Source organism: Emydura macquarii, unplaced genomic scaffold (assembly GCF_026122565.2).
Source record: "Emydura macquarii macquarii isolate MOO-44397 ecotype Brisbane River unplaced genomic scaffold, CSIRO-AGI_Emac_v2 contig_295, whole genome shotgun sequence".
In the NCBI taxonomy this organism is placed as follows: domain Eukaryota; kingdom Metazoa; phylum Chordata; order Testudines; family Chelidae; genus Emydura; species Emydura macquarii.
Window position 1 is genome coordinate 5,816,683 of NW_027130432.1, and position 21,475 is coordinate 5,838,157.

The following is a 21,475-nucleotide window of genomic DNA, read 5'->3' on the forward strand; positions in this document are numbered from 1 at the left end:
GTTGTTCACGCTTATTTAATTGGACACGGCGTGGGGGGCCGCGAGTGCTCGGCTCTCCGGCTGTTGGGCAGTTCCTGGGCGGGTTGGGGGCGCTGTGACACTGTCACGGAATAGGCCATAGTCTATGCACGCTCACGTCATAGCTTCCACCGCCACAGCAGTGTACAGGGCAGCGTTGCGGCCAGGCCAGGCGAGGCGGCCTTTGCTTTCGTGCGCCACCGCGCCCGTACGCACTCGCAGAGCTAGTTCCGTGCAGGGATCGTGCGGCGGGGACTCTGTGCTGGGGCCCCACGGCGAGCGCCGGAGCTGCCGCTGCCCACCGTGCTGCGCTGCGCTGAGCTGAGCTGTAGCAGCCCAGGAAGGAATGGGGCGGGGGGGCTCCTAGAAGCCAAGCCAAGCGGCGGGGCGAGTTGCCTATCCGAGGCGTGAGCAGGCCATCTAGCCTCAGCCATCGCAATGCATGCTGGGAGTTGTAGTTTTTAACTGCCGGGCTGCGGATTGAGACGAGGAAGGGGCTTGGTCCAGTTTGCTGGTATAGGGCTCCTCCGAGACGCTGTTGCATGCGCCGGTGTAGGGCGAAGCGTACTGCGCCTGCGTGACAGGAGCCCTTTGATTGGAAGAGGCTCCCTGCCAGACCAATGAGCGTGCAAGGCGAGGCGGAGCTTGGCGCCGGGGTGTTTGGATTCGAACGCAACTTCGCAGCTCCGGGCCGGCGCAGGCGCAGTGTGCAGCGGGCCGGGGCTGCCCTCTACGGACCGGGTAGGAATGCCGGGCGAAGACGAGGAAGAGGCCGAAGCGGGGGCTGGGGGCACCGTCTCCTCCCCCCCGGCGGAGGAGTGGGGCACCCGGCAGCGCTATGAGGAGTTGTGCAGCAGCCTCAACATGGACGAGCGCGCCCGGGCCGAGGCCTGGCTCAGCTACCAGGGCATGAGGCGCAACTACACCCTGGAGGTGAGGGGACTAGGGCGGGGCGGCCCGCGGCGCCTGCGTCGTTGGCGCTGACAGGACTGGGGCGCGGAGCTTGGGCTGTTGTTGGGTTCCCGCCCTGTGGCTGACGCAGTCCGGACGAAGGCGGCTGGGGGGGGAGGTCGCATCCTTTCCTGTTCCCCGCCAGTGTCAGGAAAGGACTCGGTTGCTCTCTGTGCCGGAGTAGAGAAGTCCGCGGAAACGTTTTGAAAGAGAGAGAGAAGGAAAGAGAAGGGGTGGGTCCGTCCGTCCGTCCGTCAGGGTTTGTGCCCTGAGGGAAGGCGGGTTGGAGCCCGTGACGTGTTAACCTGAGGCTCTAACAACCTCTCCCTGATCTAGCCAGAAACGAACAGTCCGGACTGAGACTTGCACGCTAGGATGTTTTCTCTCCCATTTCCTTGCCGTGTGTCAATTTCTGCAACGTTCCTCGGACCCAAAAATGTGTGAAATGGAGCCTAAAATACAAACTTTCCCCCCATTTTTTAGCAAAGGTTTAATAAGATGGGACTTTAAGTGCGGTCTAGTATTGACTAAGCTTTGCTGCTTTTATAAAATAATTGAGGAATATTTGCTGGCCGTGTGGTGCTTTTTTTTAATAAATAACAAAAATTTAGCCAAGTCAAATTAATATATTAACATAGTACATTCTGTGATGCAGTATCCTCAGTCTGTCTGTCGGTTCTTTGGCCTGCAGTTTTCAGAAATCAGTAGTTCACAATGTATGTTCCCATACAACAGGGTTTCTCAAACTGGGGGTCATGAGATGATTATGGGGGAGGGGAGCGTTGCGAGCTGTCAGTCCTCACACATGCGGGTAAGGGTGGCATGCCCTGGGTAGGAGAGTCATCACTTTTTGGAGGGGATTGTCACAGCCAGAAATATTTTCAAAGGGGGTCCCAGCAAAAAAAAGTTTGAGAACCTCTGCCATACAGTGAGGTTCTCCTACAGTACTTTCTAGTAATTCATGCAAAGATGTTATTCGGATACCATATATTATATACCCGGGCAAAGTATTTTTTGTGGTGGTGGTTTACCAGTTGTTGGACTAGGTTTCATTTAACATATTACACTAGTTTCTGAATTAGATAACAGAACAAAGAAAAGAAACCATTCAGAACTCGAGGACAACAATACTAAAAAAAAAGAAAACTCAAAATTTCAGTGATAAAACTGACTGTTTTCTCCCAGCCAGTTCAGCTGGCAAACTGTTGTCTCTGAACAATATTTAGATATAATAAAATACAAATAATATAGGTCTGATTTTAAAAAATACACATCCAATTTGCTTACACAACTACTGTGATTGAATGAAAATTTGATACATGCACACATAAATATTGGTATATGAATGGGTGCCTGTGCAGACAAATATCTGCAGAACCTTAATAACCACAGTTTCTGTGTGTGATCTAGCACATAATTGTGCACATACTTCTGTGTGGTCAGATTTTGGAAAATCAGCTTTTAAATTTGATCCACCGAAGTTGAGACTAAAATTTATTTGAAAAATATTTCTTCCTGGTAACTTTTTAAAAAAGTAAATATGGCAGTAAAGTATTAATATGCATATCTGAATACACTAGGATGGTAATTATATGGAATTTATTGCACAAATATAATTTTTTTTGTTCATATGCAAGACATATAGTTAAAGTGGAATTAAGAGTACAAGCATGAAGCCAATAACCTGTGCTGCTCGTCCCCTACCAGGATATCAGAATTTAATTCCCAAAACTGAAAGAATGCAATACTAGCTTCCCTTACATACTACTTATAAGAGAGTTGGTGTTTTAAAAAAAAATAATCACCAAACCACAAAGGTTAGAAAACCAAGAAAAACTGAGTTAAGAGGACATTTTCCACATAATACAATCTTAATTTTGCCTACTTTGAGGACCTTATGTATGCCTGCTTATCGTGCATCTGAAGCCTGATTTTGTTTGGAAAGGAACTGTAAAGTCAAAGCACCACATTTAAAATCAACTTTTTGGTAATTTAGAAAATTGCTACCTCAGTTTCAGACTGTGAATGTTAATTCAGTATCAGAGACACAAGGTGGGTCAGGTAATATATTTTACTGGACCAATTTCTGTTGGTGGAAGGTAGAAGCTTTCAAACTACACAGAGTTGTTCTGCTTCAGCTTCTTCTTGAAGAACTCTGTGTAGAGCTTAAACTTGTCTCTTTCAGCAAACAGAAATTGATCCAATAAAAGATACTATGTCACCCACCTTGTCTGTGGAATATACTGGGACCAACACAGCTACAGTAACACTGCAACAATTCATTTTTAGCAGAACAAGTAGCTTACTGCATGTGTATGCACAACACATTTTATCCATTGATGTCTGCTCTATTCACTTACACTTTCTCTGGTTTGTACTTGGCCAATTGAAGTCTTATGATTTTTTTTAAATTGCTACCATGTTTTGATATTTTTTGTCCAGATTGTTTTTCAGAAATAGGTTTATCTGGTCTAAATATGCCTTCTTTCTGCAGGCCAGACAGCCCAAGAAAATTATAACTCTGATAGAGAGGTATTCATCAAGAGCATATGTTGGCAACTGGAACAGTGAGGGTGACATGCTAGACTTACCAATAAAATATTCCCTCACAGGACACTAGGATATCTCTGCAAACTGCTAGAAAATACCTTAAATCTCATCTGCGTGACCCTTTCAATTATCTTGATGTAAATTGAAGTTTGAAATCTGACCAAATGTATATGTTTCTAGCTGTATTGATTTTTGGGTGCAGCCAAACTGGAGAACCCAACTTGGAAACTTTCATTCTTAGCTCTTAACGAAAAATGAACATGTGTCTTTAAGGACAATTCTTAATATAGTTCAAGTAATTTGTTTTTGTGGTGTTTATCTAAATGGGCAATTATTCAGTTGAGTAATGCAGACATACAAGTAGAGGGAAACAGACTCCAATTATATACAGTTGCCATAAATCATTTGGGGAAGAAGAATGTACTAGCAGCCAGGAGTAGTGGCTTTCATATCCACAAGGTGATAGAACATTTGAAGAAATAATGCTCTCTATTAGAAATAGAAAGCATGCAAAATGTGCCATGTTAAATTTGGCTTAAACATGAAATTGGTAAGTGTAAGTTAATTGATGCTATAGTAATTTTGATGTTACCTATTTTAGCATGCATTTTTGAATGCCTGGTATACCTTATAACTAGGTAGAGCTTTTGAATAATCAACTTAAAGTTTACAAACTTTCCTTGAAATATACTGGATTATTTTTTGCTTTTTCCTCAATATTGGATGTATAGCTGAAGTAAAAGAAATACTTGTCTGTGTATCCTTTAAATGGAATAATGTTTAATTTCACAGGGGAATGATCTACACTGGCTAGCATGTGCATTATATGTGGCTTGCAGAAAAGCAGTCCCAACTGTGAGCAGAGGGACAGCTGAGGGAAACTATGTATCCTTAACAAGAATCTTGCGCTGTTCAGAACAGAGGTAATTTCTCTTTCAAAAGTGCAACTATGTTCATAAATGTAAAAGACTTTCAGCTGCAAAAGACTAGAAATTGAGAATGAAGGCTGAAAATTATCTTTAACCCACTCTTATTTCCTGCGTTTTGACACACACAATGTCTGAGAACAAAGATCTTGCGATATAACTTAACACTATCATGAGTTAAAGACAAATTCTGTCTTAATAAAAACTTTCCATCATACTGAATGAAGCTTTTTAACTTAGAAGGTTAAAATAATTTTAACAGACTTCGTTGTGATTTTATATCTAGTCCCAATTCCTGTGAATCATTAGCATGTTGTAACCACAGTATTTTTCCATCTCTAAGGCTGCCCTTTTAACCACAGGAAGCACCAGCCAGCCCATAAAAGTAGTAGTAGTAGTGTCTGTGTGGGGGGGGGGGAGGTTGTTGTTGTTGGGGTTTTTTTGTGAGATCAAGTAAAAGCTTAACTGTCTGTTTATATTAGTTATATTTTTATCTTGATTTTTCTCAAGTACATCGCAATAACCAAATGAAAGTGAGAATTTATCAAGTTGTGCTAGTCACGTGAGACTATTTTCTTTGATTTTACACACATGCTGCATATGCATTAAACGCTTTCTCCTTCAAACATTGTTTTGAGAGAAGATGTCATTTTTTAGTTCTGGTCCCTGTGCGTATTCCACATGCTCCATGCACCTGACACTCAAGATTTCTAGCAAGCAGTGTCTGTTGGTTTGCAGTGGCTCTACAATTACTCTCCTTGTGCTCCAAACTGAAGCCTGGTCTACACTTACTGTGAAATTCGGCGGCAGTTGACGGGAGAGACGCAAGCTATGTAGAGTACCTTGCGTATCTATCTCCCATTGACTTCCTAACTTCTACTTTCCGTGGCATCTTCACTTTGCGGCGCTGACAGGAAATGCACTCCTGTCGATGTAGTGTTACTCTTTTTCCAGGGGTGGATTTATTAAATTGACTTCCGGATCGATTAAGTGGGTCTCCACTTCTGCTCAATTGATCCCCAAAACTCGATCTGACGGCAGCAAATTTGCCACCGTCAGTAAAGACATTCCCTAAGGATATAAGGGGTGTGGCAGACTGACACCTCTCCAGTTCTTTCTTACTGCTGCATGGCCTCTGAAGCAATCTTTACATCGTTTCTTCAGAATTTGTTAATATATTTATTTGTAGTTTTTAGTATTTCTATAGTCTAGTCTCCCCAATAGGATCCAGGCTGGGGAGACATCTCTCCCGATACAATGTCCTCTGGCTGGGAGCAGCACCCTCTGAGCACAAGTTGGGGAGCCGAGGCCAAAACCACTAAGCCTAAGAAACCATTGCCTCGGGCCTCTTGCAAGAATAAGGGGTGTACTCATGGGCATACAGACAGATCCCCTTCCAGACCTCCCTCTCCAACTCAGTCCAAGTCTTGTGAGTCCTTGTGCATAGATGCTTAAAACTTAGGTCCTCCTAAATCTTACGTCCAAGAGGGAAAGGTGCAAAGGAGGAAGAATCCATCAGTCTAGCTCCAACTCAGAGGCTGAAAAATTATCATCTGCTGGGTATTGACTGGAGCTCCATGTTGGACTCGCCTTCAACAGTACTGACACACTCCAGAAGGGATCTGCTGATGACCATGCCTTTGAATGCCTTGAATCTATTGGTTCAGATCCCCGGGATTCTGTGCACTCCAGGATGGACTGAAACCTTTACCTCACTAGAGAATATTTTTGCTTTGTCCTACTAACAGTGTCCTTTCCTGTTGGGCCTGGTTCTCCTGTGACACATTACATTATTGGAAGAAACCACTTAGGGGAGAAGGGGATTCTTTCACCAGTAATGCATGAGCCTACCTTCTCATTGACCATGTCTGATGTTCTAGATGAGCCTTTGCTTCCTCATAGGAGGCAAGCCCAGATGGAACATCTAAAAGGTCTTTGAGCCATCCCTGTCCCAGAAAAGACTATCCATGACGTCGATGGTAGCCAATGGCTTGGGGTCTTTCCTGCCAGTCAACCCATCATATTGGTCCTACTGGAGTTCATGGGATCTGTCTGTTAGACACCCTGGATCCGTTCATGAATTGCACCTGCCGTTTTGCCCTAGCTGATACCAACCAGCTTCGTTGGAGTATGCTGAGAAAGAAATTGAACCAGACCCTCCAGTACCGATGGTTCCAATGGCTAAAGATTTCCATTCCTGCTTGAAGACCACGGACAATTCCAGGAACTCTTCCAGATAGTGGTGACCGAACTCCAGATTTCTCTTGAGGAGCTCCATGACACACATCATAAACTCCTATGTACAGAGGCAGTCCACTTATGGAACTGATGCTTCAGAAACCACATCACATTCTTGCAACGTATCTTTGTGCACCAAAGAATCCTGCACACCTAATCTCAGCAGGAACTTTTCTACAAACCACAAATAGGAAATATGCAGTTCTGTCCTAAACAACATCTTGGTTCAGTGAAGAATGCCATCTTGGTATCTGTTCGCTTCCCAGACGAACAAGAAATTTCATCTGTCCTGCTGCAGAGCAGCACTAGGCTGAGAATCCAGAGGCAAGCCCCTTCTGTTATCCTGGACAAACCACCTCAGGTGTTACCATAAGTTCTGCAAAAGATTGACTTGAGCTTTGTTGTGACATTCTTATTTCACTCAGCTGGCCCAGGCAAATCTGGTTTCCAGAATGTCAACACTTCCACCCATCAGCATCTGTCCCTTTCTGGATCTGTTAATTCAGGAGAACAGCAAAATCAAATATCCCAGCCCAAACCCTCTTCACCTCATGGCCTGGTAGTGGGATGGATGTCAGACCTAGAGCATTCAGTCTTTTCTCAATCAACACGGAAGAGACTCCACCAGAAAATGCCATTTAGCTAAATGCAGGCATTTCTCAACCTGGATGTAATGGAACCAGCTATCCCCAGAATCAGCAGATATCCCTGCTATCTCCTGTCCCTGAAGGTTTCAGGGCTTTCCATTAGTTTGCTGTGGATCCACCCAGCAGCAGTTAGTGCCTTCCATCTAGTAGAAGGCCACTGCATTTTTACATACTCAACAACAATTAGATTCCTGAAAGGTCTCGTTTACCACTAGGGGTCAAAACAACACCGCAATGGGACCTCAGCCTTGTACTGGGAATACTTACCAGACCACCCTTTGACTCACTGATGGCATTTTTAGTGTCCTACTTTTCTATGAAGGTCACTTTTCTAGTTGCCATCACATCAGCCAGAAGGGTGAGTGAACTAGGATCTCATGGCTGACCTGCCGTACACCATACTGGATAAGGTTTCCCTTCACTTCACACAAAATTCATCCCCAAGGTAATTTCCAAGTTTTATTTGAGTCAACCTATTCACTTACTGGTATCCCTTTCAAAATCTCATACTTTCAATTAGGAGAAGAAACTTTACCCTTTTAATGTCAGATTGGCTTTGTCTTTCCATCTGCAAAGAAAGAAACCAATCAGAAAATCACAGAGATTATTTATCTATTTCTATAGCAAAGCGATCATGAGGACAAGCATTATCTGCTCAGAGACTTTCTGTGGATCTCTGGCTGCATCATTCTTTATCAATTGGCACATATTCCTCCTCGGATGGGGTGGGAGCCCATTCCACTAGAGTACAAGAAACCTCAGTGACATGTTGGAGAGAAGTACCTATACTGGACAATTGTAGGATAGCTACCTGGCGCTCCATCCATACTGTCACAAAATATTAGACCTTAGTCCAGTAATCTTCTGCAGATGCATCTGTTGGGACAGTAGTTTTACAGACATTTATACCAACTGCATCCTTGAAGCTCCTCCTGTTTGAAGACTGCTTAACTATTACCCATATGTGGAATACATATAGGGCCCTGCGTTCAAAGAAAAAATGGAGGTTCTTTACGAGTAGCTGGAGGTTCTTTGAGATGTGTGATCCCTATCTGTATTCCACTACCCACCCTCCTTCCCCTCTGCTTTTGATCTTATTTGATTTGCAGTAAGAGGAGGAACTGGAAAGTCATGGATACACACTGTCCCCTATACAATCAGTTCAGAATACATAGAGAATAACTACGCAGGCACGGACCTACAGTTGCTGCTTGCTAGAAATCTCCAGACTCAGGTACATGGTGTGCATGTGTATCTACTTGTGGGATACAGATAGGAACCACACATCTCGAAAAACCTCCAGTTAGAGGTATGTAACCTGCATTTCACTTCCACACTTCATTAAAAATGTGACATGCCTTAGATGAGGAGATCTATACCAGAGTTTGACAAATCCCTTTTTACCACATGCTTAAAATCCATAAAAGCAACAAAATAAATTATTTCCTAAAGTAGAGGTCCCCAAACTGTGGGCGCACCCCCTCGGGGGGCATAGAAGAACCTTCGGGGGAGGGATGGTGGGGCCTGAGCTAACCCCCACCCCCACAGGGGCAGGGATGGCAGCGCCATCCAGTTCTGCTCTGCCCCATCTCTGCTCCAGCCCTGCCCCCTGGCCACAACCCTGTGCCTTACACTTGGCCATGTCCTGCACCCTGCTCCTGGCTGGCCCCAACTCCCAGCCCTGCAGGCCCATGCCTGGGCCCTAGTCCCATGGCTGCAGCAACAGCCGCAGCTCAGGCCCTAGCCACACTAGGGCCCCTGACCATGGCCTTGGCCCCATTCCTGGCCCCAACTCCCAATTATGGCTTCTGGGGGATGTGCGGACCAGGTAAGGGGAGGGCACGACCCCAAAAGTTTGGGGACCGCTGTCCTAAAGCTATTGACTCAACTGAGTCAACGTTCATCAGTAATGCAATTGTGTTTTGTGATGATCAAGAGGCCTGACATACAAATGGTTATGCCAGGAAACAGAGATATATCATTATAATAAAAAAGTATATTGCTGGACATTTTAAATAAAATGCAGAAAAGATTGATTAAAAAAACCAAAAAGAAATGAAAGGTGGCAAAGACAGGATATAAATTTAGATTAATCCAGCTGTAAAAGATAACTTATGTGGAGAAAAAAAATTAAAAGTCAGGGAGGAAAGGGCAGTAAAATCATAAAGCACAAGAAAAATATACTGTAGCTTATTTAAAAGCATAACAGAAATGACATACGCGTTCTGTTTAGTCCCTCTATGGCTGTAGATTTTCCTTAGTAATGTGAAGAGTGCAGGATTGTTGTTTTTTTCCCCTTCCCAAAGAAGACAAGTGGTTCAGAGAAAGTCTGCTTAATATGCATACTGATGATACATATGTGGGAAAAAAACCACGAAAGTGCAGTGTGTATAAAGTCACCATGAGCACCAGCAAATTGTGGTAGAATGTTCTAGTTAGGTGTCTGAACTCATCCTTCATAAACAAAGAGCACTCCGAGCTTTAATTGTCTTACCTGCTTATCAAACTGCATATACAACATTGTCAACACTTCATGAAATGTAAACTGAGCTGCCTTTTGTGGTTAAATGGTTTTATTTAGTTTTTTTTTCCCCCATAAAAAACTCATCCCCATCTTTTTAAATGTTCTCAGCTTGATTGAGTTTTTTAACAAGATGAAGAAATGGGAAGACATGGCAAATCTACCCTTGCAATTCAGAGAACGTACTGAGAGACTGGAGAGAAACTTCACAGTTTCTGCTGTAATTTTTAAGAAGTATGAACCCATTTTTCAGGACATTTTCACGTATCCTCAAGATGACCAACCTCGTCAACAAAGAGGAAGAAAACAGAGGTACGTTTTTATTTTTTCTAACTGATTTTAGAGTAGTGTTCATTGATAATTTCTTGGTGCTTTAGTTTTATATTTTTTAATTTAGTTCATCTCCTAGTAATACCTGCAGTTTCATTAATAGGTCTAGTAATACCTGCAGTTTCATTAATAGGTCTTTCTTCTGGGCTTCTCTTTATGGCAGTAAATTTCTATTCCACTGCCTTGTTGAAAGACTAAATAGTTTTTATGTGCTTACATAATCAGAATTATGTGCTTGCTGTAACTCTTCATTTCTGATTCTGTACTTGTCAAAATGCCATCTGCCTGACCTCGTAAATGTTTAGCATGGCTTCCCTTGATTTCCTCTAGCTGGTTAACCAAAATGCATAGGTATCTGTTCATTGGTGCTTTCATCTGTGCAGTTGACATATTCTTCATGTCTTTTGTGCACAGCCTTCATTTTTCTCAGCTTTGTTTTCCTCTTCTAACTCCTAGGGTTTTTTTTTTCTTGGTTCTTATATTTAATTCATGTTTCTTTGAGCAAGTTTAAAACTGCATTTATTTAAACCTTACTTATAAGACCATTTGAGGCTGTCCAAATGCTGGTTTTGAATTATGGAAGATCAAAAAATTGAATGTTGCTGTAACAAAGACTTAAAACAAAGACTTGAAACAGAACCAGTTATTAAAATGAATTAGTTGAATATAATATGGAATTAGAAAGTTATAGTAAATCCCATATATAATTCTATGATAAGAATAAATCTTGCAAATGGTTAGCATGCATAATACTAAGAAAAGACCTAATATGATTATGGAGATTAAATTGGAAAATCACACAAAAGCATTCCACACAAAAAAAAATGGTTTGGAAATCTTTAAGGTGATTCCATGTATAGGCATATGGTACAAACAGAATAAAAGCTGATTAAGACTTTTTGAGAAATTACATTTGATCAAACTAGCAGAATATAAGAAAGAACTTATTAGAGAGAGAAATAGAGGAAATGAAAAACAGGAGAATTTCCAGGTTAACTGGATTCCATGTTGATTTATTTAAAAAAAAAAAAAAAAAAAGTAAATAGAATTACTTAAGGGAGCAGTTAACTAATTTAATCTTTCAAAATAGAAATGCTATCAGAAATGGAGAGCACTAATGAAGTCTCTTGAAGTCATAAAAAGATCCTCTGTGAGGATATCAGACCTATTGTACAAACCAACATAAGCAACTTTTTAAATGTGGAAGGACAAGGGAACTTGGAAACACTGACTTTATTACTTTTTTCTATATTTCATAGCAAAATTCTATCCTAGGTATGAGGCGTAGCATATGGCATAACAGTTGGGGTGGTTTGTTTTCAGGGAAATGAGTAGTGGTGTGGGGTTTAAAATATCAATCTTTATAAAGGGAAGGTAGTTCTGACCTAATACTAAGTACTAGCATCCTTTCATAATCATTCAGTAATTCAGATATTAAGGTTTTAGGTAAAGTAGCTGTAACCAGTTTAAGGGAATAATAATAGAAGAATTATTCTACCTGGATTGATCAAGATTTATGCCAGATCAAACTGAACTTATGAAGATTGTTCAGTATAAAATATGAATGGGGGAATTGGAGACACTAGAATAAAATAACTTTTTTACTTTGAGTGGAGATTTTGTTTTGACACCAAAGCATTTTTCATTTTTGATAACTTGGCTGATTGGGTAAAATTGCTGCACAACAAAACCACAAGGCAGTAACCAACATGTAACCCTCAGCAGGGTTGAGACCCCTGCCTAGAAAAGGAGGGAGAGAAGTACCAAAAACTACTAAATCACAGTTGTCTTTTTCAAATAGCAGAGTTGGTTGTTTTATGAGCTTTGTTTTTCTAAAAGTGAGTTTGTTGGACCCAGTCCTTTAAAAATACTTGGATTCTTTCAATGTTTAGAAACTCAAATATCTAAAGACTATAGTTAGGACTGTTTAAATATGGAAAGATTTATTAAATTTACCAATATCCCTCTTTTAGAGGTCAGGTAATTAAGGAGGCAGAATATTTTGTCGTCCTGAAATTTTTGGTCTAATGCAAAAATGAAGAAAAGGAATGCTTCTTTCCCCCTGTCCCCTCCCCTGCTTTTTTTTTTTTTTTTTTTTTTTTTTTTTTTTTTTTGCGCTTAGGATTTATAGCACAATTTCATATTCAGTAAAAGATTCTTTGGTTGTATGTTCACAGTGGAATTGATTTTTCTCACATGTGACACACCATCTCTCCTCATTGGTTTTTAGAGCCTCTTGTGTTTGTCGTGTTACGGAGTGAATCTAATGACAAATGTTTGCAAAATCCTGCTAGAGGAGGATGTTAGTGCATAGTAAGCTATGGTGTGAATTTAAAGTGCACTAGCTACTCCGTGTGGACGTGCTTAGTTTGCATTAAGAGTCCTCCCAGGCAGTTTAGCTTAGTACATTTCCAAAGTGTATTAAGTTGATGTGCACCAAGGTACTCTTAGTGTACAGTAAGAGTGTCCACACAGGCTACAGTAGCTAGTGCATTTTAAATATATACCCTAGTTTACTGTGCACTAACTTACCCATGTACACAAGCCATTAGATTAATCTATAACAATAGCAGTTTAACATTTCCCAATTCATCAGATGTATTAATGAAAGGCCTGGAAAAATGTACCAGATCTCTGCTGGCTAGAGAATTAAACCTGTCAGCCAGGGGCTGATGCAAAAGTCTGAAAGGAGGAGGTCTATAAGCAAAGTCCAGGTAATATCCTGGTAAGAAGCTTAGACCATAGCTGTAGTTGCTGGAAAGCAGGAGGGTGCTAGAACACTGTTTGGTCACCTGGCTGGAAGGTATTAACTCACATTGAAGTATGAGTTAAATCGATGTTGTGTATGTATAGTGTGATTTTGTATCTTGGAGGTGAAAGAGAGTTCCTGGCGGAGATGGAGTATTGGTGCGAATACCTAATGTGATGTGTGGGTGTTGAGGACAGGTAAAGAAGGTTCCATTAACTTGTCATTTTCTTGTTTATAAGAGTTTGCAGGGATTGTAAAATGACCCTTAAGCAATTATGGCCCATCCTAATCTGTGCCTTGTACATCACTGGAGTTTGTGCTTGGTAATTCTGGGCTGAGTGACCCACTGGCATCCAGATAAGGCTGTTGTAAGTTAGGGCTGCTTTATCTCACATCAGGGGCCACATAAGTTCCAGAGCATCACAGAATATGACCCTTTAACTGTTTTTTAACTAGTTTTCTTGTGATATAATCAGTAAATCTAATTACTGTAGCACTTTACAGTCTGATGGCTATCTCCATTACTAGGAAGGCTAGAAACTTTTTTTTTAAATGAAAATTTATGTTAATTTAGAAAATGTTGCAACTCCTTATTTAAAAAAAAAAAATTCACCACACTAAGACTGACAACTGCTATTTTACAACACTCAGAATATTTGGTTTTGATTTAACCATCAGTGATGATTATTAGAGAGGCTGAAATAAAATGGGTATGATAGTGCTAGAAACTGAAAGGTTTCTGAATTTAAATTAGGAATTGTTTATAATCTCAAGTTACAAAAATGAAAGACATAACATTGGGAAACAGGTATTCACAAATAATAAAATACCATCTTGTATCTAAAGGCAAAACAAAGAATGTTGATATGTCAGTGTTAAACAAAATAGTACCAGCAGTAGATAAACTATTGATTTACAGGGCGACCATGTTGAAGAGCTATTGGGTTTTTTGGGTAATTTTCATGTAGACACCAACTGAAATAAGACATGAAGAACAATGAAAATACATTGCCTGATTTGCAGAACTATGTATGCACAAATGCTTGCCAGAGTTTTTGTGCGTGCACAATTCTAAAAATCTAGTCCGCACTAAATAAATTTAATTAAATACCGGCACATTGCACACATCACTGTTTACAAAAATGTGTTGATGGACTTTACACACTGCACTGATTAAACATTTTGTTTGTAAGTCATTTGTACACTGACTCTCAGAACACATTGCTAGTTATTACTATCTTCAGTAATTTTGCAACACTTGGTATGTATGAAGCTAAGAACTTTTAAAAACTACAAGTAAAAAAACCCATTATTGCTGCTGCTCAACTTATAGGTAACTTTTATTGAAACAGAATGTCATTTGCCTCTTTCTATACTACAAGCTAAAACAAGCAAATACCAATACAAGCAAATCTGTCTTATTTAAAAAAAAAAAAAAAAAGTGAGTGAATTATTTTCAATCACATTTTTTAATTGAGTGCCCCATGAGGGATTGATAATCCCCAATGAAGGTGCTGTGCAGGAAAGCAAGCACTGTGGAATCTTCCCTGTACAACTGTGCCCATTCTGTAGAAGTTTGCTGTTCAAGTCTTGGCCTTTTGCAAGTACACTTAATGATGTCTGAATATTGTGGTGGTTTTGTGATTAGTGTATGCAAATAGAGACGGGTTTGAAAGCATTTTGCTGCCCTATGTACTTGTCCTTAATTTCCAGTCAAGTAGTGTGATGCTTTAAGGCATGCTGTTCTGTCAGTGTGAATGCACTGAGTTTGTTTCATATTATATTCTTATGATATTTTTCTTTCCAAAAGACGACAGCCTTGCACAGTCTCTGAAGTTTTCCAATTTTGTTGGGTGCTGTTTGTTCATGCAAAAGGTAAGAGATTTGGTAAGGAATGACATTTGCTGCAAACTTCTTTAGCCTCCAGGATAGCTTATATATAAAAACAAAGGAGTGATCCTCAAACATTGGATAAGCATCAAAAAGTTTAGCATATCTTAACCCTTTACAGAGATGCCATTCCACAACAGACCCCATGATCATCTTTTCCCCTGCCTTTATTTCTCCAGCTATACCTTTCCACACACTTTTAAGATTAATGGTGGGACCACTTAGTCTTGTAACTTTTATGTTGGCTGCATTTTCAAATTACCCAGCATTTAGTGTCTCTAAAAGGAGAAAGCCTCTTGAAACTTTTGTGAATTCATGTTGTGGATGTGTGCTGGTGACTAAGATGAGGCCAAACTTCTTATATTTTTGGTTACACTTATAGTATTTTAATATCTTTGCTATAAACCAAGAAGGGTAACGAATGAAACTATGTGGATGTTCTTCTTTAAACAATTATCACAAATAATATTCTCATTCTTTTGGTTGCTCTCTCTTAGCATTTTATTTATATATTTATTTTTAAATGAATATACCATAAATGGTAGGCAGTATTCAGATGGCTCTAGAGCCATCTTATAAGAGAACCTTCTGTATGTTTGCACCACCTCATCCCAGAATAGAAATGGATGCCTTGAAAACTCAGATGATCTCCTAATCTGTTTGTCCAGAGACACCCCCAAATCTATCTATAATGGATTTGGAGTTTTTCTCTCCTCATTTTTTAAATACACAGTTCTACACACATCAGTTTGCATATGCTTATATTAAATCTTTTCATGTTGGTTCACCCTCTGTCCTATATTCAAACTTCTCTATATTTTTAATATCTTTCTGTTTGTATTAGCTTTATACAATGGGCATTACTTTTTTGTTGAAAATGTGCTTCTTGGATTCATTTGCAGATATATATTCATAAGTGAAGATAAATTTAAGCTAGTGGTTATAGAGCAGGCCTTTGTTTATTCTTAATCTGATGCTATTATAGTGCATAAAACTATGTGTATTTAATGACCAGCTGCATCTTTTTCAGGCAAGTCTGTTTCCTCTAGAGAATTTAATCAAAACTTCTCTATAGACCAAAACACATTTTGTGTTGTCTTTGTTCAGAATCCTCACTGTCAGCGTGCTTCCAAAGAAACATAACTACAAAGACTTGTGTTCTCTTTTTTAAAATTCCTAAGGGAAGTAACCCTGTGCCACTTATTCCTGTGTTGATGAAAATATAGTATATTATATTGTTTAATAATTATAAATTGCATGTGATTGACGGTCAGACAATATGATCATGATGGTCCCTTCTGACCTTGAAGTCTATGAAAATTGTAACAGTGAACTATCTTGAATCCACTGTAAAAGAAGGTGGTTTACCTTGATGATCAGTTTAGAAAAGCAAAGACTTTCACTGAAGGGAAAAGTAATACAATATTTTCTTCTCATGATATGAGTGAGGCCTCTTGAGGTGCAGGAGGGAGTGAAATACACTAAAATGTTAGGTTTAGGTGGTTGTGCAACCACAATGCAAATTATAGCCCAAAGACTTTCTCTTTCAAACCTGGATATTATGCTGTTTTTTGCTTACATGGTGCCAAGGTTTAGTTGAGACTGAGCTCACTGGGACTCAATACAGATAAGGTAGAAGTGATGCTTTTTGTTTGTGAGAAGCATCTGAAGAGAATGGTATGGATGATGCTTACATGTCTGACTGAGGGAGTTTACTAAAAGTTAGATTAATAATTTGGAGAGGTTTTTGGATCTCTGATAGATTATGGCATGAGCTTTGGTGAGCAGAAGAACTTCCTTTTTGATACAATTCCAACTTTGTTGTGGACTTTGCCAATGTTGTTCATGCCTCTATCACCTTAATATTGGATGACTGTAATGCACGGTACATGGGGACTATTCTTGAGGGCTGTTCAGAATATACAGGTCGTACAGGATGCAGCTGCCTACACACCAGCATGACAAAGGCTGTACTGACTACTTCTTTGTTTCATGTGCTATGCAGGGGATAGACATCAATACTAAAGCCCAGTGTGGTCGTTGTTCATGCTTTCTGAAAAACTTCAGCACTCCCCATGAAACCATCATAATTGATCAGTGGATGAGTTATCATGATTCCTGAAATTGAACATCTGGACTCTTCATGCAGAGCATTTTTTATGGAAGGGCTTTGACTCCAGAATTTACTTCTTCCATTAGTTACAACCAAACCGAAGTTCATTGACCTTCAGCCATAGTATAAAACCCATCTGTGTTACTCCAGCTTTTGCCTGAGTTCATTCTGGGTTACAATTCTTCTTATATAACATCTTGAAGAAATGAGGGAGTCACTCTAGGTTTCATTTAAGTTTGTTAGTCAACTAATTTTGTATTGTAGTGCATGTCCCCGTAGCCATTGTGACTATTTTTTTTAGCCCATTTTTTTTAAAACTAGTGATCATTAAAGCCATTTTGATGTCATAAATGGCACTGACATCATTGAATGTTCAGAAGGTAGCTGCCAGTTAAGAAAGCGGAAGGTTTTTTTCTGTTCTCATATACATTTTGGTATTTGCCAGAGTGCAGGTGGTGGGGAGAAGGATGGGATGCAGAAACTTTGATGGTTCTTGCAGCTTTAAGACCATCATTTTTAAGCTTACTTGAGTGTGGCTGTGACTCTCTTAATATCCTACACATTAAGCTCTTGAAGATAGATCCAGCCTGCAGCTGGAAATTGGTCAGGACAACATTAGTTGGTAAGGGCAACCTTAGTCCCTTAAGTTTGCTCCAGTATAATAAATGCTGGCTGACTGGTTCTTATTCCTTACTTTTAGAACTATCAGAGTTTTCCTTTGTCCTGCACACCATGGAAAGAAAAATAAGACAACAGGAATGTGGTTTAACTAGGCTACAGTTTTATTAAGTAACACATTCAAGAACTACCTAACAATAACTTGTCCAGTGCAGGTCATCCTTTTTGCCAGTACTTTCAGTTTCTGTTGTGCAAAAATGTTTTTGCCTTAATTATCTTTTGTTTCAGTTTAGCTAGTAGGTGCAGAGAGAATATTTTATTCATTTGGACTAGTTCATTGAAACTTGAGTAACTGATCAAAAACTGAAAAACAAGAAAACTCAATTTCCTCTTCTAGTCTATGAACAAAAACCAGCTGGAAGAGGATGAGCTCTAGTAATTCTAACAACTTAAATGACATGGGATCATTTTTTGAAAAGCGCACAAGCAAGTCTAATCAATTTTTCAATGGGAATTAAGCACTTACCCTCCTCAAGCATTTATGAAAATTCCTGTTAGGTACCTATTTTCATCATTAGGTACCTAAATATTTTTGAAAATCTGGTCCAGGGTGAACAGAAACAAGCAATCAATTCACTACTACATATAATACTACTTCTGTTTAATAAATCAATTTTAAATGCAAAACCTATTTTGATAGTGTTTTTTCTTATGTATCCAACATAATTTAAGGGGGTTTTATTTAATTAATAAACGGATTTCAGATAGTGGTTTTGTTCACTTTGAATTGAATTCTAATTTCTTTCTAAATGTACCTTGACACAAGCTAAAAATCATCATCTAGCAAATAAGAGATGTCATGTACCATTTGCTAACATCATAAAAACTATAAAAATAAGAATCTGAAAAAAATGCGTATTGAGCTGTATAATAGCTTAAATAAATGTGTAGATACACAGTGTATCCTGGTTAGCAAAAAGCACCAAATTTAGTGTAAAGGCTATATTCAGTTTCAAATCAGCATGTTTTTAGGGTTATGCTAACAAAAGAGCTTGTACTTTTGAAATGAAGGGTTTAGCTCAAGGTTTCCTGCTTAAATCTTTTTTAAATTATGATTAAAATAGTTGATTTAAATCAGTCTGCCCTGGCACAGATGCTATATAATCTATAGTGTTCTACAAAGAAGGGGAACATATATAAAATTTGTAAGCCTAAAACTCAGAATTATTAAGTAGTGATATACAAGTGGCGCAACAAAGATTATTAGATTAAATTGACCTTCAGGGTCCTTAAAGGTTCTTTTTTGTTTTGAAAGCTGCTTATTTTGTTTTGAGGATTGACCGTTATCCTTATCATGGCAACCGCACATCGATGACAAGTTGGGGCTTGTCTGTGCAACATGCTTCCCAGGCTGAAGATCAATGTGTGCAACTTCCTTTTCCAGTGCAGAAAATACAGCAGATTTGCTTGTTTAAACTGTTTTTGTCGGGAGCATAGTAAGTCAGTGACTAGTTTTATTTGCTTTGTAAGATTAATACTAAAATATTGTGGTCTAGTATTGTTGCTGCTTGTGTTGCTTTTTATCTTGCTTGTCGGAGAATTGCTCTTTAAGCTATGTCATTTGATTATTTTCAGTTAAAAATGGAAATAGAGCTTTGTTTCTTTATTGCATTGAGCAGAATGTAACTTGGTTTTGCTATTTGATTTAGGAGGGAGAAAACAGTAGATCATTGTTTGAAATGCTATGGACTGGGGAAATACAATTTTGGAATAATTTTTTGGTGCCCTTAAAATTAGATTTATTCTTGACCGTGATGCTGTCAATGACTATTGTTTAGTAAACTTAGGCTTTCATTTTACTGCTGTGACACTGCACCTACTTAATTTATAAAATATAAAAACTATCATTTCTAGAGCTTGTTTGCCTTGTTCTGACATTTTTAATGACTTGCAAGTAGTCTGTAAATAAAGAGTATAGAATGTAAATAAAAATAGAACATTTAGGTTACATAGAATTTGAAGAGTTTAATATAATTAATTTGTTTTAATTAGCTTCATGATTTTACTCACAAAGGAAATATGTCTTCTAATTTACATGTATGTGCCTTTACATTTCTTTAATTATCATCTGTAATAAAAGCTGTGGAGTGTGTAACTTTAAGCAACAGCGACTAACAGGAAAGGCAGTTAATGAACAGTTTAGAGGAGCACCTATTCTGAACTCTTTCATTTTAATAAAGGTAATTAGTGAATTTAGTTTTTCAAGTCCATAGTGATTGTTTTTTAGAGTTTCATTCTTTTTCTAGTGGTTAAAGATCAATATATTAACCACTGAGAGATCAAAATATAATTCTGAAAAAATACCGCCATAAAATTTACCTTTCATGTCGTGTGAAAGCTGTGTTTTCTGTATAGCCAAGATGAAACATTCAGAAATCATGAGTAAGTCCCCTAAAAATCATGAGATTAAAAAATCATGAGATTTTTAAAATAATGAATTGGGGTTCTTTTTATTTGTGTTCCATTGTGTGAGCCTTTGGAGTTTGTGTTCCAGGGTTTTCTCTGCAGCTATGAGGGCTGGCAACATTTTAATTATAACTGAGATTTTTACAGTCACATGATTCCAAGAGCTGGAGTTTTAAGAAAAATACATGAGATTTGTGATTAAATTAAGAGAGCTAGCAACACTGTTTTTAACAACTTTCAGGTAGGCATACCCATATATAAAGAGCCATTAACGCTGATAAAATACTGATTTATTCTTTTAAAAAGATAGCAATATATCAAATAAAAATTAAAAGGGGTGCAATCAGAGATCCTAATTCTGTTAAATTTACCTTTCAGGATTTCTTTACCAATTTACATACCTCACAATCTGCCTGTCATACAGAACAGAGATAACATTTTAAAATAAGATGTCCAGTTCTAACAGAATAAAATAGTTAGATTAGAAGAGCAAATATCTGGATTAGAAATTGAAAGAGCTGTTAATTAAGCTGGTCAAATTTTTTAGTTTATATTTAAAAAATGTTTTCAGTGAAAATAAACTCCACCATTTTCAACCAGATCTTCTATTAGCAATTCAAAGCTTGAGAAGAAACCAACACTGGATGACAAAACAGCCCAATTATTTAAAACTTTTAAACTAGAATTTCTTCCCTTATTAAGGAGGATCTTGGCTGAAATTCTAGGAAAAATAATCTCCCAAAAAGCATATAGCAAGTTACATTGATGCACAAGTAGGACAAATCCCTAGATGGGATCCCACTGTTCAATTTTTAAATGCACATATTAAAAATTGCTAATGTCAATAATCATAATAATGGCAATATGACAGACACACTTTATCTGAATACTGCCTTCTTGTAATAATCTGTGACATACATTGACGTATATCCATTCATCTGAGGCAAACGTGCCTTGTTATTTCTTAATGGCCTTTCCACTGGAATAAGCAGCCATTTCTAATGGACCGTCTCAGACAATATAGGTTTGGCCCCAAATTCAGAAAATAAGTGAATGCCTTGTACATAAAGCACTAACTATTTTAAGCCATACACATTTGTAAATCACATCCTCCCTAGAGAAATATTACTTTAAAAGGAAACTTGACAACTAGGATATCTATCACCGTTCTTATTTGACTTAGCAATAGAAAATAGCCAGTAGTCGAGAAAATTATAATTAAAGAAAATATCACAGGATCCAGAATTGAAACCCCAGAACAAAAGTAGTTTCCCTGTGCAAATGACATTGTAATAACATACGTAACCCTTTTTTTCCAATATCTGTCACTGTGAATCAGCTAACTTTGGCCAGGTCTTGGACTATAAAGTACATTTTTTAATAGTTACTGTCAATACTTGTCAATATTAATGAACCAAGAAATATATAGAGAAGTTCAAAATGTCATGTCATTTCTGA

The 21,475-nt window shown here is 38.7% G+C and overlaps 1 protein-coding gene across 4 annotated transcripts in view; it reads left to right on the forward strand.

Moving 5' to 3' along the window:
• Positions 1-684: 684 nt before the first annotated feature.
• RBL2 (RB transcriptional corepressor like 2) overlaps positions 685-21,475 on the forward strand; it is a 49,529-nt gene continuing 28,738 nt past the window's right edge. For 2 of the 4 annotated variants that reach the window (XM_067551056.1, XM_067551073.1), the window contains exons 1-4: positions 685-951; positions 4,312-4,442; positions 9,963-10,163; positions 14,741-14,805. In XM_067551056.1, coding sequence (XP_067407157.1) covers positions 766-951; positions 4,312-4,442; positions 9,963-10,163; positions 14,741-14,805 — 583 coding nt within the window. In that variant the 5' untranslated portion in view covers positions 685-765. Of the gene's footprint in view, positions 952-4,311; positions 4,443-9,962; positions 10,164-14,740; positions 14,806-16,859; positions 19,048-21,475 lie in introns of those variants that run through there. The other 2 variants (XM_067551082.1, XM_067551064.1) reach the window with 2 other exon arrangements.